This window comes from Ascidiella aspersa, chromosome 3 (assembly GCF_963924565.1).
Source record: "Ascidiella aspersa chromosome 3, kaAscAspe10.2, whole genome shotgun sequence".
NCBI lineage: Eukaryota > Metazoa > Chordata > Ascidiacea > Phlebobranchia > Ascidiidae > Ascidiella > Ascidiella aspersa.
Genome location: NC_139449.1, coordinates 19,443,952 through 19,457,810, shown reverse-complemented (window position 1 = coordinate 19,457,810; position 13,859 = coordinate 19,443,952). Strand labels below are relative to the sequence as shown.

Below are 13,859 nucleotides of genomic sequence, written 5' to 3'. Positions count from 1 at the left end.
TTCCTCGGTACAACCGTTTTTAGCCTTTCGCACCTTCCGTTTTGATTATAGCTAGTACAACATTGAACTCTATTAACTAACTGGTTTTCGTTATCCATTTGTTTCTTATCTGAGACGCAAGCAAAATGTCCGTACAGGAAACTCAAGCTAAAAGAAAAAGAACTGAGTTTAGATTGAGTTGGCTGAACACAGCAGTGGAATGTTTAAAATTAATTCTGGAACCTGAAACCGGAATTTATAGGCTAAAAAAACAAACTGCTAGAACAGCGGTTCCCAAACTGGGGTCCGCGGACCAATTGGGGTCCGTGCAGCTGTTTCAGAGATTCCGCAATGAGAATTGAATTAGTCTTTAGCGACTGTTTTTAAACATTAGTATTAGTCTATGTTTTAAGCATTGTCTTTCACCAATCTTAGTCTTCGTTTATGCTTTATTAGTCGATAATAAAGCGTGTTTTATTGTCTCTCGTGACATCATAAAGCATCTATTGTGCTGTACTATCTGTTAGAAACATTAGTTAGAAAGTTGTGACTGCACTAGTGTACTACAAGAAACATGGCTCAACTGACCCTTGATTTTTATAGGGCCGCGAAATATCAATATAATCGCAAAGGTTCCACCAGGCAATTTTTTTAGAAAAGTTTGGGAACCGCTGTGCTAGACTATCGGAAATCTACGAGTACTCCGCAGCGAACGATTTGATAGCTTGTAAAGTTTGTCAGGAAGTGGCACCTGACAGCGATTTTGGGAAAGGCAAATCATGGAGTGAATGGAAAGTGGACTACCTAAAACGTCATTTGAACCATAAGCTCCACATTGAAGCATTAGGTGTATTGGCTCAAAAGCGAAATTTAGACGTGAGGGGAGGTAGTGTGAGCTTTTTCACCACAACGCCAACTGCAGAAGAAAGTGAAGTTTTAAAAACTCCGTCAAGTGAAGTAAAGGTCCTCGTAGATAGTGTCCTTCTAAGTATTAAACTTAATTCATCAATATTGTCTTGCCAGGTGATAAATAACCGTATGTCAGAATACACTGCATTACCACGTTCTTGGCGAAGTAAAAATTACGGTTTCGAATTTCTTAAGAGCATAGACTATGTCACCAGAGAATACAAAGCATAAGGCAAGCAAAATGTCACACTCTGATTATTGATGAAAGCAATGATATTTCATCAACCAAAATGTTAATTTTGTACATAAAGTTTTGTACAGTAGATCATTTCCGCTTTCTGGCTAAGACAGTATTTGCATTAATTATAGCCCTTTCTGCTTGTAACAGTCAAACTATTCTAGAAGAACTCAATAAATTTTACACCACTAATAGCATTGATATGCAAAGAATGATAATGTTTACAAGTGATGGTGGTGCAGTCATGCTTGGTAAGCACAATGGTGTAGCAAAATTATTGCAGAATTCCATTCCCACCTGGTCGAACAGCACTGCGTAGCGCACCGCGAAGACCTGGGAATTGACGATGCTTGGTCAAAAGTGTCTATTATGCAGTACTTTGAAACATTGGTAAGAACCATTTACACTATGTTCAGCAGATCGTCAGTAAAGAAGCCAGGTTTGCAGGATATTGCTCAGGCAGCTGGTCATAAACTAATCTCCTTTAAAGCCATACATGATGTAAGGTGGCTGTCCCGTCGTTTTGCTATACAAGCACTAGTGAGAAACTATGATATACTTCTTGAATACTGCAAAGAAAAAGGCACTCGTGATCCAGTGGCTGTTTTCTGCGTTGCAAAACTGGAATCGAGGCAAATAAAAGCTGCTTTGTTTGTTCTAAATCAAGGGTCTCAAACTCAAAATGCTCTGAGGGCCAAATGGGCACGTGTAAAATACCCAAGGGCCGCAATTCACGATGAAATGTCACAATAAAACGATAACACAAATATAAACACAATAAAAAGATAAACACAAGTAGGTTAATGAATTAGGCTAGTTGTTTTTTGTTCTGGCTACTTAACTGGCAGCGTTTTTCATGAACAAGGAACTCGATATTGGGCTTCAACTTGTCAGCAGAAACCAATCGCAGAGTTGCTTGCAGGTGCTCATCAGTGATACGTGACCTTAGCACAGTCTTGTTGATCTTCATCGATGAAAAAAATTGCTCACATACGTATGTGCTTCCAAACATTGCAATAATTCTTGCTGCAGCAGAGACTAACTTCGGAAACCTTTCTCGTGAAAGAAATCTATAAAATTCGTAAATTTCTACCTCTGCATACTTTTGCTTCAGGATAGTATCACATTGAAGTTCCACCAACTCCATTTGCAACTCCTCGGCTACATTGTCAATTTCTATAGCAAATGGCGTTGAAAAAAGTCGAAACTGCGGCTCTAATACTTCAAATTCTGCAAAGCGCACGTCAAATTGCTGAATTAAATTAGACAACAAATCTGTATATTCTCTCATGCATTCAGCCTTAACTTTTCCTAAAGACTTCAGAGTTGAGAAATGAGCCAAATTCTCCTCACCCAACTGCTTCAACCATAAACGTAGTTTGACTTTGAACGATTTCACATGGTCATACATCTGTGTAATAATTTGTTTTTTACCTTGAAGCTTCAAGTTTAATTCATTCAAATGATGTGTAATATCTGTTAGGAAAGCAAGATTGCATTGAAAAGTAGCATCAGCCAACAAAGGAACTGCCATGTTTTTCATTTTCATAAATGAAGCGATTTCATTTCTGAGTGCAAAGAAACGCTTTAAAACATTTCCACGACTCAGCCACCTGACCTCAGTATAATAAAGTAGTTCACCGTACTCAGAGTCCATATCTGCAAGAAATGATTTAAACTGCCTGTGGTTCAACCCCCGAGATCGTATAAAGTTGACTGTTTTAACAACAACATCCATGACCTCCTTCATTTGTAGGCTTTTACTACAAAGGGCTTCTTGGTGTAAAATGCAGTGTACACTAGCGAAGCTGATTCTTTCGGTTTCAAGACTGTTTAGTTTGTTTTTCACAAATCCAACTACACCCACATTGCTAGAACGCATTGCCGGTGCACCGTCTGTGGCCAAACATACAAGCCTATCCCATGGCAAGCCATGTTTCTCGAAGCACTTTTCCAAGGCTTGAAATATATCTCGTCCAGTTGTAGTACCCTTCAATGGTATTAATTCCAGAAACTCTTCCGTCAGATTTAGAATGCAGTCTACACCCCTGATAAACACAGCACATTGTGCGGTGTCTGACACATCTGTGCTCTCATCAAGGGCAATCGAAAATGCTTCGAAGTCCTTTGCGGTCGCAACTAATTGTTTCTCCACATTTGCAGCTAAATCTGTGACCCTACTTGCAACTGTATTTGGGGATAAGCTTATACCTTCAAACAGTTTTTTTTTACCTGGACATAAAATGTCACTTGCTTTCACAAGGCATTCTTTTATGAACAAACCCTCCGTAAAGGGCCGTGATGACTTTGCTATCATTTCACTGATAACAAAACTCGCTTTTACAGAATCTTCTTTGGACTGATTAATATTTGCAAAGAAACTTCTTTGTTTGCAAAATGCTGACTTCAGATGTTTAACTTTTTCTTCTCTTACTTTTCCCTCGTAAGCATCATATTTATCGCGGTGCATTGTATCGAAGTGCCGGCGCATATTATACTCCTTCATAACAGCTATCTTTTGCTGGCAAATAAGGCAATGACAAATATCTCTGACCGCGGTGACAAAATATAACTCCTCCCACTTATCTTGAAAAACTCTTCTTTCGTCTGTGATTTTTCTCTTTTTCGAAGCAGAACACATGTCTAATTTGGCTTTTGAAACTATAGCAATTTATTCTGACAAGGCTAGCCTACACCTCGACAATCAAATTGAACGATGACCAATTCCACTAACACCTGACTGGTGCAATTTACAATGGTATTGTGACAACTGTTCAGATGTGAATAGGCAATGTGACGTAATAGTAGATATTTTACCGCATAAATGGTAGCGTTTAAAGGAGATGTGATAGTGAAGTTTAATGAGTTGTTTCAGGTTTTTAGAGCAATTTTAGAGTGAATTCTAACTTCTCAGATTTGAAAAAAAAAGATATGTGACACTTAAATATTGTGAAGAACTTGGAAATCCAAAATTTCAACGCGGGCCGCACAAAATGTTCTCGCGGGCCGCGTGTTTGAGACCCTTGTTCTAAATGATATTTTAACAAAGCTTGCAGATTTGTCAAGGACCTTCCAAAAAAGCTATATCACCCCTATGGAAGCACAAGCAGTCGCTCACAACAAAATTGCGAAGCTTCATGCGCAGTACTTAGGTGAACATAAACACTGGGGTGCAACTGTAAAAGAATTGATTGATAATCTTTTAGTTAGTATGGAGGAAATGGCCCCAGTAGTTAGATTTATTGAACTCTGTACTCATTTGACAGACAGATTTCCAGATAATAACAAACTATCTTACTGGTTTATATTTGATTACAGCTGCATAAAACAGGCCGATTTTAATTTTGGTCTAAATGAATTAGATGAGCTCTTAAAGCAATTTAGCTTCTTACTTCCCCGTTAAGATCCTTCTTACTTTCCCCGTTAAGATCCATGAGAATATTACTAGAAATGCCTACAATGATTTTAAGTTTTTGGCAAAGGAAAAGTTCAAGTCAACTGCCAGCGTAGGTTTAACTGATTTAGCTGAAATATGTTTTGGGATAACAAGTTTTCAACTATACTTTGCCTAATTCAAATATGCTCTTCCTTCCAAGCTTCCAGTGCCGATTGTGAGAGAGGTTTTAGCCTCATGAACAGAATTAAAACACAGAACAGATGCAGGCTCGAGCCATATTATCTGGACCAACTCATGATGGTCAAATCTGTCTTGACTTCTATTTCACCAACCAAGGATTACGAATGTGATAATGAATCAACTATTTGTCAAAACTCAGAAATAAACTTGGACAAAGTCTATAAACATTGGAAGAGGACAAAAACAAGGAGAAGCTGAGCGAGTTAAATCTGTACCGTACATATGAATCGCTCGTTCTTTAAGAAAAAATAAATTGTTTAACAAAGCTTGTAATATATTTTAGACTTAATTTTGCTTATTTTAACGACGCTGCAAATATTTTCAAACTTAGGTTTTTAAGTACGTTTCAGGTATGTTTTTAGCACAACTGGACATTTTCGCCGTCAAGCACAACATCGAGAGCAACACGGCCCTATTCAAGTTACAACTTTTACAAAATTAAACTAGACAAAAATTAGGACGTTTCTAGAACGGTTTTTAGTGAATATTTTATGTGTGTCCATTGGACAGACTCAAAATTTATCAAAATATACGCACTGCATTTTTTGCGTTTGCGAAACTTTTTAGGTATAGTTGCTGTGCAGCCATATAGCTGTAGAGCAGGGGTTCCCAACCTTTTTACGATCTCGTAACACTTCGACGCTCTGTAGTGTTAGGCGTACCACTTTAGCAGAAAAATAATTTAATTGAATCATATTTTTAGCTTACGACTAGCATTATTCAACGCTATTTGCTATATTCGCGGTTCACTAGGTAGTATGGCCTATTTTCGCCAAAACAAATAAAATAGATTAACTATCAAATTTATCGCGTTTTCTCAAAGTAGTTTTAATACACTTTTTTAATAGTAGTAGGGGGATGATGACGTGTGGACTCGAATTTTAAACGAAGTACGTTTTTTTAGCGAATTTGCGCCAAGACTTTACTGCCTCCTTAAAAGTAATTATAAACACGTTTTTAAAGTGCAAAAAAATCCGAGGCCCACCTGATTCACAATTGTTATAAAGTTGTAATAACAGAGACCTTTCTGAGTTTGGTTTTGGCCCGCGACTACTATACACAAAGGTTGCCGACCCTTTTGTACGGATTTGAATAACTTATCCAATGTTAGGATTAACTCTGCATAGAGTTTTGCTCATTTCAGCAACCTTATTTGGCAAAAACCAACTACAGTAACTTAAAAATTGAGAGAAATGTCATGGAAGAACCACAGCTGACCGTATAGCAGACAACGCTATGGTTTTATTGCGACGTGGCCTCTTTTTTGGTGGCATGTGCGGTTGCTCTCGCCTTTTTGGGAAAAAGCAAGATGTGTAGACAACAGACGTGGTAGCGTTTTTCAGCGATATTCTTCATACCGGGTCAAACTAGGAAACTGGCCCACTGTAGAGGCTAACCTTATTACTTTTTCGTGCTTTCAAAAGGTCTATTTTTCGCGCTATTTTGCAGGAGTTAGTTTATTCGGCCAGTCGATGTTATTTTTACCTGAATTATGACGTCACGCAATGGTATACTTTTGTAACGTCATATCTGAAAAAAATTCATGGCCCTCCCCAAACTGAAATCCTAGATCCGCGCCTGCTCGCGTACCACCTGAAAAACCTTCGCGTACCACTAGTAGTGGTACGCGTACCACAGGTTGGGAACCCCTGCTGTAGAGTTATAAATCCCGTTAGATAAATGCCAATATTGGAGTAATGCGCGCCGTCTATTGATTGTGTGCCAAACGTCTATTGATTGTGTGCCAAAAATTTGATTGTGTGCCAAAAATATATCCTTCTACAGTGAAGGTTTTAGGCAATAAACGCTTTTTTCGCGGTGCTTGGTGCGATACCCTTAATTTTATTTAAACTCAATTCCAGTTACATTTTGCGCACCAGTTAAACAGAAAACAGAATGTTTCCTAGGATTAATTGTTAAATGACGTCACCTTTGAATTTTTTCACCTCGCAGCTATAAAATTATCCTGCGCACTAAACATAACATTTGCGCAGTAGAAAATTTTCTTAGAGGGAACACTGATCGTGGCCCTTGTCACAATTAGTATCTTACAGTGGTATTTAACATTCTTTTCAGATAAAAAATACCATATTAAACTTGGTTACGACTAAAACCGTTCGTATTACGTCACAATGCCTCAAAAGTGGCGTGATGCTAACATGAGTGTTTTTTGTGCGATTGGGAAATCAAGCTGAAAGCGAAACTAATAGTTAACACTTCTAGGTATATACATGGTGAAAGTATTTCCAAAGTAGCAGTCACATTATTGTGTTCGTGACAGCACTCGATCAAGGCAGTTGCCTCCAGTGGAAATTACTGTTTTCAAAGTTTACAATAATTAGGAAGGGACAATATTTTGGGACTAGTAATGTAAACTTACAAGTTACAACTTTAATATTATCCTACGCCATTCCAGTTTGCAAGCCAAAAAAAACAATGCTTGCTCACCAAGCGCGGGGCCCGTAGCAGCTACCACATCTGCCACTAGTCGTCACACCAGCCTGTGTGAATTCATCAAACTGTCAACATAGCTTTACTCGTGTTTCGTAAATTGCTTAGAATTTCCTGTTTTTCTCTGCGTGGCAGAACCACATTGGTATGAAATTTAATTAACGCCATTTGGTATAAAGTATACAAGGGATTTCATTTTATACCAAAAACCAGCAAAAAACAAGCTTTGGCATCAAAAATTGTTGTATTGTGTATTGGATTTTCATCACTGACGTTCAGAACTAATTTTATCTACTAATTAAGATCAAATTAGGCTTTAACCATCGTAAAGGCCTCTCCATACAACTACGATCGTATAAAATGTATACGTATAGTCGCGGTCACCTACACCTGTGCGGTAACGAATCTGGGAACACACAATAAGACCTAAAAAGCAACAATATCTAAAGCAGAAAAATCTATAAAACCGTAGTATTAAGACCAACGACATAAAAAAGCCAAATACGCAGTAATTCCAGAACAGCATAATATCAAAATCGTCTGAATAAGACCTTAATCTGTCGGAATAAGGCCTAAATTCACCAAAAGAAGGCCTGAATTCATCGGAAAAAGGCAAAATTCATCGAAAGAAGGCCTAATGGCCAAAATAACGCCCGAACCTGTGGGTGAAGGGCGTTTTGGTGACTACGTTTGGACGACCTAGTCTGACCGGCTCAGTCAGGGGGCCGGTGTTCTTAATGGGTGGGGTGAGAAAATGGGTTAGTGTTGAAATTTTTAGGGAAATTAGTGATGTACTTAGGGGTGGGGTTTGGTTAAAGTGTTGTTTATGCCTGATTATGAGCATTTAGGTATTATTCCGACGGATGTCGGACTTATTCCGCCGTTGGTGTTGTTCTTATCTCGGTCTTATGGCTGGAGTTCAACGAATCTAATTTTGTTTTTTTGCTACAATTTAAAAATAATTTAAATATATATATATAACAATAATTTTTAAACAACATTTTAATATACTAACTTTTTATATGGAATAATATTTACAGATGGTTTGATATTGTAAATTGTCCAATAAAAGATGGGGCAGATGAAAATTTGGAATGGTTAGAAAATGTTTTTATTCAAGAACTAGCTTCTTGGAAGGTTGTTCATATAAATTTGCTTAAATCTATAGCAGGCACTAACAGCTATTTTTAATTAAAGGAAAATATAGAAAAAACACTACAAAGGTGAAAACAAAAGACTTATGGCAAAGCCCACATTGGAAGGATAAGTGTTCACCACTAATCAGAATAAAATAAATTTTATTCTGCTTAATAATCGTCTTTTAAAACAGCTGGATTATGTGTGCTTACACATAGAAGTATATCCACCACAAAGCAAATATCAAATTGTGTTTTATTTAGAGGCAACTTGGCTACCGGGCAAGAAATCCGGATATTCACCAGGTGTCATATGGTGTAAAGCATGTAATAGAAAGAAAAATAATAAAAAAAGCAAAGGCGGTAATACAACATATGAGATCAGAAATGTCTGGATAATACTCTGTGAAGATCCCCTCGCCCCCCCCAAAAAATAGGTAAATTGAATAATAATTTGGTGTTCTGTTATTACTTGATGTAACAAATAAAAAATGAATTGCTGTTAATGGACTGAAATTAAATAATTTAACTTTTATAATGATCCCTAATGGTCAACTAACAAATGCTAATAATGCATCAACGATAAAACAACAATCAAGACATATTTCATAAAAAATAAAATACAGGGGTTCAACTTCAAGTTGAGATAACATTTATGTGCAAATAAACTGTTATAATAAAGATTTAAATATATTGTTTTTTTCATTTATATTATTTTACATGCCTCTTTCTTATTTTGTTGGCATATCTCTTGTAAACCTGTAGATTTCTTATTAACCTTTTTGAAAACATTTTCAAAAAGCTTTTTACTAAAACTGTGCCCCAAAACCCTTGTAAACAGCATAAGCATAAAAAACAGTCACCGTTTCGATCTGTTCATAATCACATTTAGCCATTTCACTCAGAGTTTCATTGAACTTGCTAAAATGACTGATAGAAAGTATGTCAATTATTACTTCATTAAAATTAATTTTATCAGCTTTTTTGTTGCATTCTATGCTAAAAGTAAAATACATATAATCAAAAAATATAAGCACCACTCAGCAGGCATCTTTAGATGGCAATTTTCTTTTTCCAACCTGAAAAGAAAGGCAGAATTCGATGTTCTTTTATTTTCAGGTGAACATAAAACTTGAATAATTGGATGCAAGTCTTTGTACATTTTGGAGACCTTGTGTATACAGTATCCAGCAACATATATACTAACATTTCAGTTTTATTTATGAAATAGGATTGTAAAGCTGTATCTTCTTTTTTGTTTTAGACAATTTCATTGAATAAATGAAAATGTAAATTTGCTTTGCAGCTTCCAATTATGGTAAATTTAAAAATAACTTATCAGCATTACAGCAAAATTTCGGATATTGTGATATTATACAACCCGGTTAATATTTTCTTAAAAATAACTGCAACCAATCCGTAATTACTTCACAGGCTAGAAGGGAAGCTGAATCTCTCCCGGCAGGGACACTAAACTGATGGTTGCTTCTGCTGTTGGCTTGATTAGTGGTTGTAATTCCACTTCTTGGGGAACGTTCAAGCAGTTCGGCTATCACCTCACTTGTCAGTACTCAGTCCAATACTTGACATGTTAAATTATATTAAACTGACAAAATATACATCGATATAATTAGAAAAGTTGGTGCATTAACTGAAACGCTGAATAAAATACGCGAATACGCGAAAACGCGAAAATAATACGTAGGTCAACAAACGACATGATACTCTACCTATAATTGCCGCCGAAACCCTGGTTTTTAACAAATCGTGTCAGTGTTACTCATGCGTGACGAGACCCATTGAGCCTTCTATGTAATTAGTATTCTATGATTGTACCGGTAGCCTACGTATATCGTAAGTACCTGTAAGAACTGTATGTCGTTTGTTTATTTGCAATAAATATTATTTCATTGTGGCTGCGCCCCACAATACTTAGACTATAGACGTACGATTTTTGGCCCAGATGTTGTATTTTTATTTTTGCCTGCATGGTGTCCAATGATGTGTAACAATGTCAACAGATATAGCGCTCGTCATTCATATAACCTACAACGCTGTTCATTGAATGGGTTTGTCATGTCGTGTGCGCCGAGATATAACTCAACAAGAATTCAGCCCCTCGCTAAATGCTAAACATATTTTTAAAATGAAACATTGCACCACGATGTATTTTTTTCAGGTTTGTTTACAGGAAGTCAGACTATTCGATGTTTTTAACTATGATCGGTCGATGTAGATTTTTCTCTCAAGGATTTCAAAAATATTACGGTAAGCTACTATTTCATTTATGATTAAAAATGGCGTAGGTTTATCTGTAAATTGCATCATAGAAATATTTTTTTATAATAAAGAAGTTTTAATGCGAAGTGGCTTATTAGTGAAGTGATATTTATGATGTATATTCGACAAGTTCGGATTTTTGGGTTTCTGTCGTGGTGTTGTTTTGTCATCCTTCTGGTTGTTGTCCATTAGGCCCAAATTCTGGAGGCTTTCAAACATTAACCAGATCTAGTAACTTTTGTGGGCATTGAGGTAAGATGTCACCCAATATGTAACTTAAAGAGTCATTTTGTTGTTGGTCGAATTCACGTGCGAATGTGTTAAAAATAGGAGTAAATGTATTACAGTGTTAACGACTATTAAGAAGTGAAATAATTCACGTAAAAAAATCACATTTATAATTTTTTAGCTTATAATGCAAAAATTATCCTACCAGACTACTATGGGAACAAAAAAACGTATAATAAGCAAGAATATCTACATCGGACTCATCTTTATTGAAAAGTGATATACAGGCCTACCGTTTTGAATTAATATTTTAAGGGACAACACACCTCCGACTAGCATACTAATACGTAATAACTCTAGCTAATGCGAAAGAAATCCACCCAATCACTGGAGCTTTTAAATGCTATATTGACGTACGTAAAGTTACATTCAAATTACCCGCAAGGAAAAAACTCACCACCAGATAGTAATTAATCCTGTGATGTTGGCTGATTAAATTAAAAGTGTGACATTATGGGTTTAATGGGGACGTAGGGACAAATTCTAAAAACCAGGACTATGGTAAAGCCTTTCTAGAGGGCGGCATGATTTATTACCAACTATAATGTATTTTGTATTTACCTACATTTTATGATGTCTCGGCTTATGTGACAGAATTATTGCTTATGTCGAAGCAACGCTTACTCGCACCAAAGTGTTACATGTTAAATGCCTTGTTCCGCCATTATCTCACTGCGGTAGGCATTTGAATTTTAGGTACTTCAGACCGCAATCCGCTTGAAAACTAACACCTTTCTTAGCTATCGACTTGTACTGTTAACAGTGTTAATATTTGCAAGTGGTATTTGCTATATGCTAACTTGCTTCGCCGATTAATAGTTTAAAACTGGTTGTTCGTTCATCAACTAATAAAATTCTAATCACCAGAACGTCTTGTGGCTGGCTCGCGAGTTAGATACGCAACCTGAATGAGTTTAAACGAAAGCATCAATTAAAACGTACTTCTGTTGAATAAACTAATATAAGTTCAACTACTAAACTCGTGCCCCACACCTTCCCATATGTGTAATTATATAGCCTAGTATTAAAACCGGTAATTATGGAATATAAACTTAAAAAAATATTTTGAGAAAGAAGATTGATTTTTATCAAATACCCCCGAACCTAAATAAAAAAAAATCGTGTTTAGAAACAATATCAAGAAATATCCATACGAAGTTCAATAAACCCAGAAGTGGAAACGAGCTGGCAAGACCGGCAGGTTGTATTATTTGAAAAACATTCTTGGGCTACGGTCAAATTAGTTTTTGGTTCCTTATGTATTGATTTATGGTTTTTAGGTATTGCCAGTATGATGCGGTTACCTATTGCAACATCTGCGACTGGCTTAGATGCATGCTTTGTAGGAATACCGCTTGACAATGGAACATCTAATAGACCAGGAACGAGGTAAATCTGTAGTTAGCAATAGCTAAAAATGTTGTCGTTAGTCATAGTTAATTACAAAACACAACATTGCACGGAAAAATCAACAAATAGATTAAAAAACATTGTCTTGCAGATTTGGACCACGACAAATTCGGGTTGAATCCGCTTTAATAAGAGAGTTCAATGTTGCTACTGGTGCAGACCCTTACGATTCTTTGATGGTAAAGATCTGTACAATTATACAAACCATGTGTTTGTATTGTTGGAGCAATTTTCCTAAATTTTGCTCACCACCAATCAACAAAATAATCATGTGAAACTACTGCAGTTTGCCACTTAACCAAATCTAACGGCGACCCAATTTGGGGCTAAGAAACACTAATTTATAAAATAGCTTTAGTTTTGACAACGTTTGCGATATTATACCTCAGGTTGCAGATATTGGTGACATCTGGGTCAATCTGTACAACCTACCGGACTCCTGTCGCAGTATTAGAGAGAGTTTTCATAAAATTATTAAAGATGGATGTATTCCCCTGACAGCAGGTATATGAGAATGTTTAGCATTACACACTTTCTTCAGCGCAAGCGTAAGTCGATGTAATTGTGTTTATGTAAGGTGGAGACCACACTATATCATACCCGATTCTTCAAGCAATAGCAAAAAAGTGAGTGAAGTTTTTGAATTTTATATCATATCACTCTAGCATAAACTGATTAGGCCTACATCAAATGTGCTCTCCATGTTTTAAAGATATGGGCCAGTCGGTTTAATCCATGTTGATGCTCATTCTGATTGCAATGATGAAATGCTGGGAGAAAGGATAACCCATGGAACCCCATTTCGTAGAGCAATTGAAGAAAACTTACTGGACTGTTCTCGAGTTTATCAAATTGGATTACGTGGGTCCGGTTACTCGCAAGATGATTATCAGTATCAGAGAAACAAGGTGTAAAATAATTCTGTTGTGAAATTTAAAAAAATATTACTTTACATAACATAAAGAAACGTCAGTGTTCTACCTCATATAGACTCCTGATGGATACGTGTATAATAAACAGTGAATGCAATTTTTAGGGCTTTAATGTTGTACCGGTCACAGAATGCTGGAATCGATCACTATCTCCCTTTATGGAAAAGGTCCGTGAAGTAATGAAAGATGGACCAGTGTACCTAAGGTACATTATTTTATAAATGTTTTTTTTTAAATACAAGAATTGCTTATTTCAACAGTTTCGATATTGATGCCTTGGATCCTGCTTTTGCACCTGGTACAGGTACTCCAGAAATCGGTGGCTTAACTTCAATACAGGGTTTAGAGATAATTCGAGGCTGCAAGGGGCTGAACATAGTAGGGGCCGATCTTGTAGAGGTGTCTCCGCCTTATGACATGGCAGGTAACAATCATATTGTAGATTATATTACTTATTAGTGGACATTTTTTTAAATTAGTTTTTAATTGTTTTTTCATACAGGCACAACTGCACTGACAGGAGCTAATTTACTATTTGAGATGTTATGCATACTTCCAGGTGTGACGTACCACAATTAACGACGATTTTAACCTAAAAT

General features: G+C 36.5%; 1 protein-coding gene and 1 pseudogene across 1 annotated transcript; both read left to right on the top strand.

Annotated features, from left to right (window-relative positions):
- The first annotated feature begins 125 nt into the window (after positions 1-125).
- On the top strand, positions 126-4,961 carry LOC146160619 (uncharacterized; annotated as a pseudogene).
- A 5,686-nt stretch (positions 4,962-10,647) lies between these two features.
- Positions 10,648-13,839, top strand: LOC146160618 (agmatinase, mitochondrial-like). Its single transcript, XM_083384976.1, has 10 exons — positions 10,648-10,652; positions 11,989-12,119; positions 12,199-12,307; positions 12,420-12,507; positions 12,718-12,832; positions 12,906-12,954; positions 13,041-13,236; positions 13,365-13,465; positions 13,521-13,684; positions 13,763-13,839. Exons 1-10 carry the CDS (start codon positions 10,648-10,650, stop codon positions 13,837-13,839), a joined length of 1,035 nt encoding a protein of 344 aa, XP_083241102.1.
- Positions 13,840-13,859: the final 20 nt, after the last annotated feature.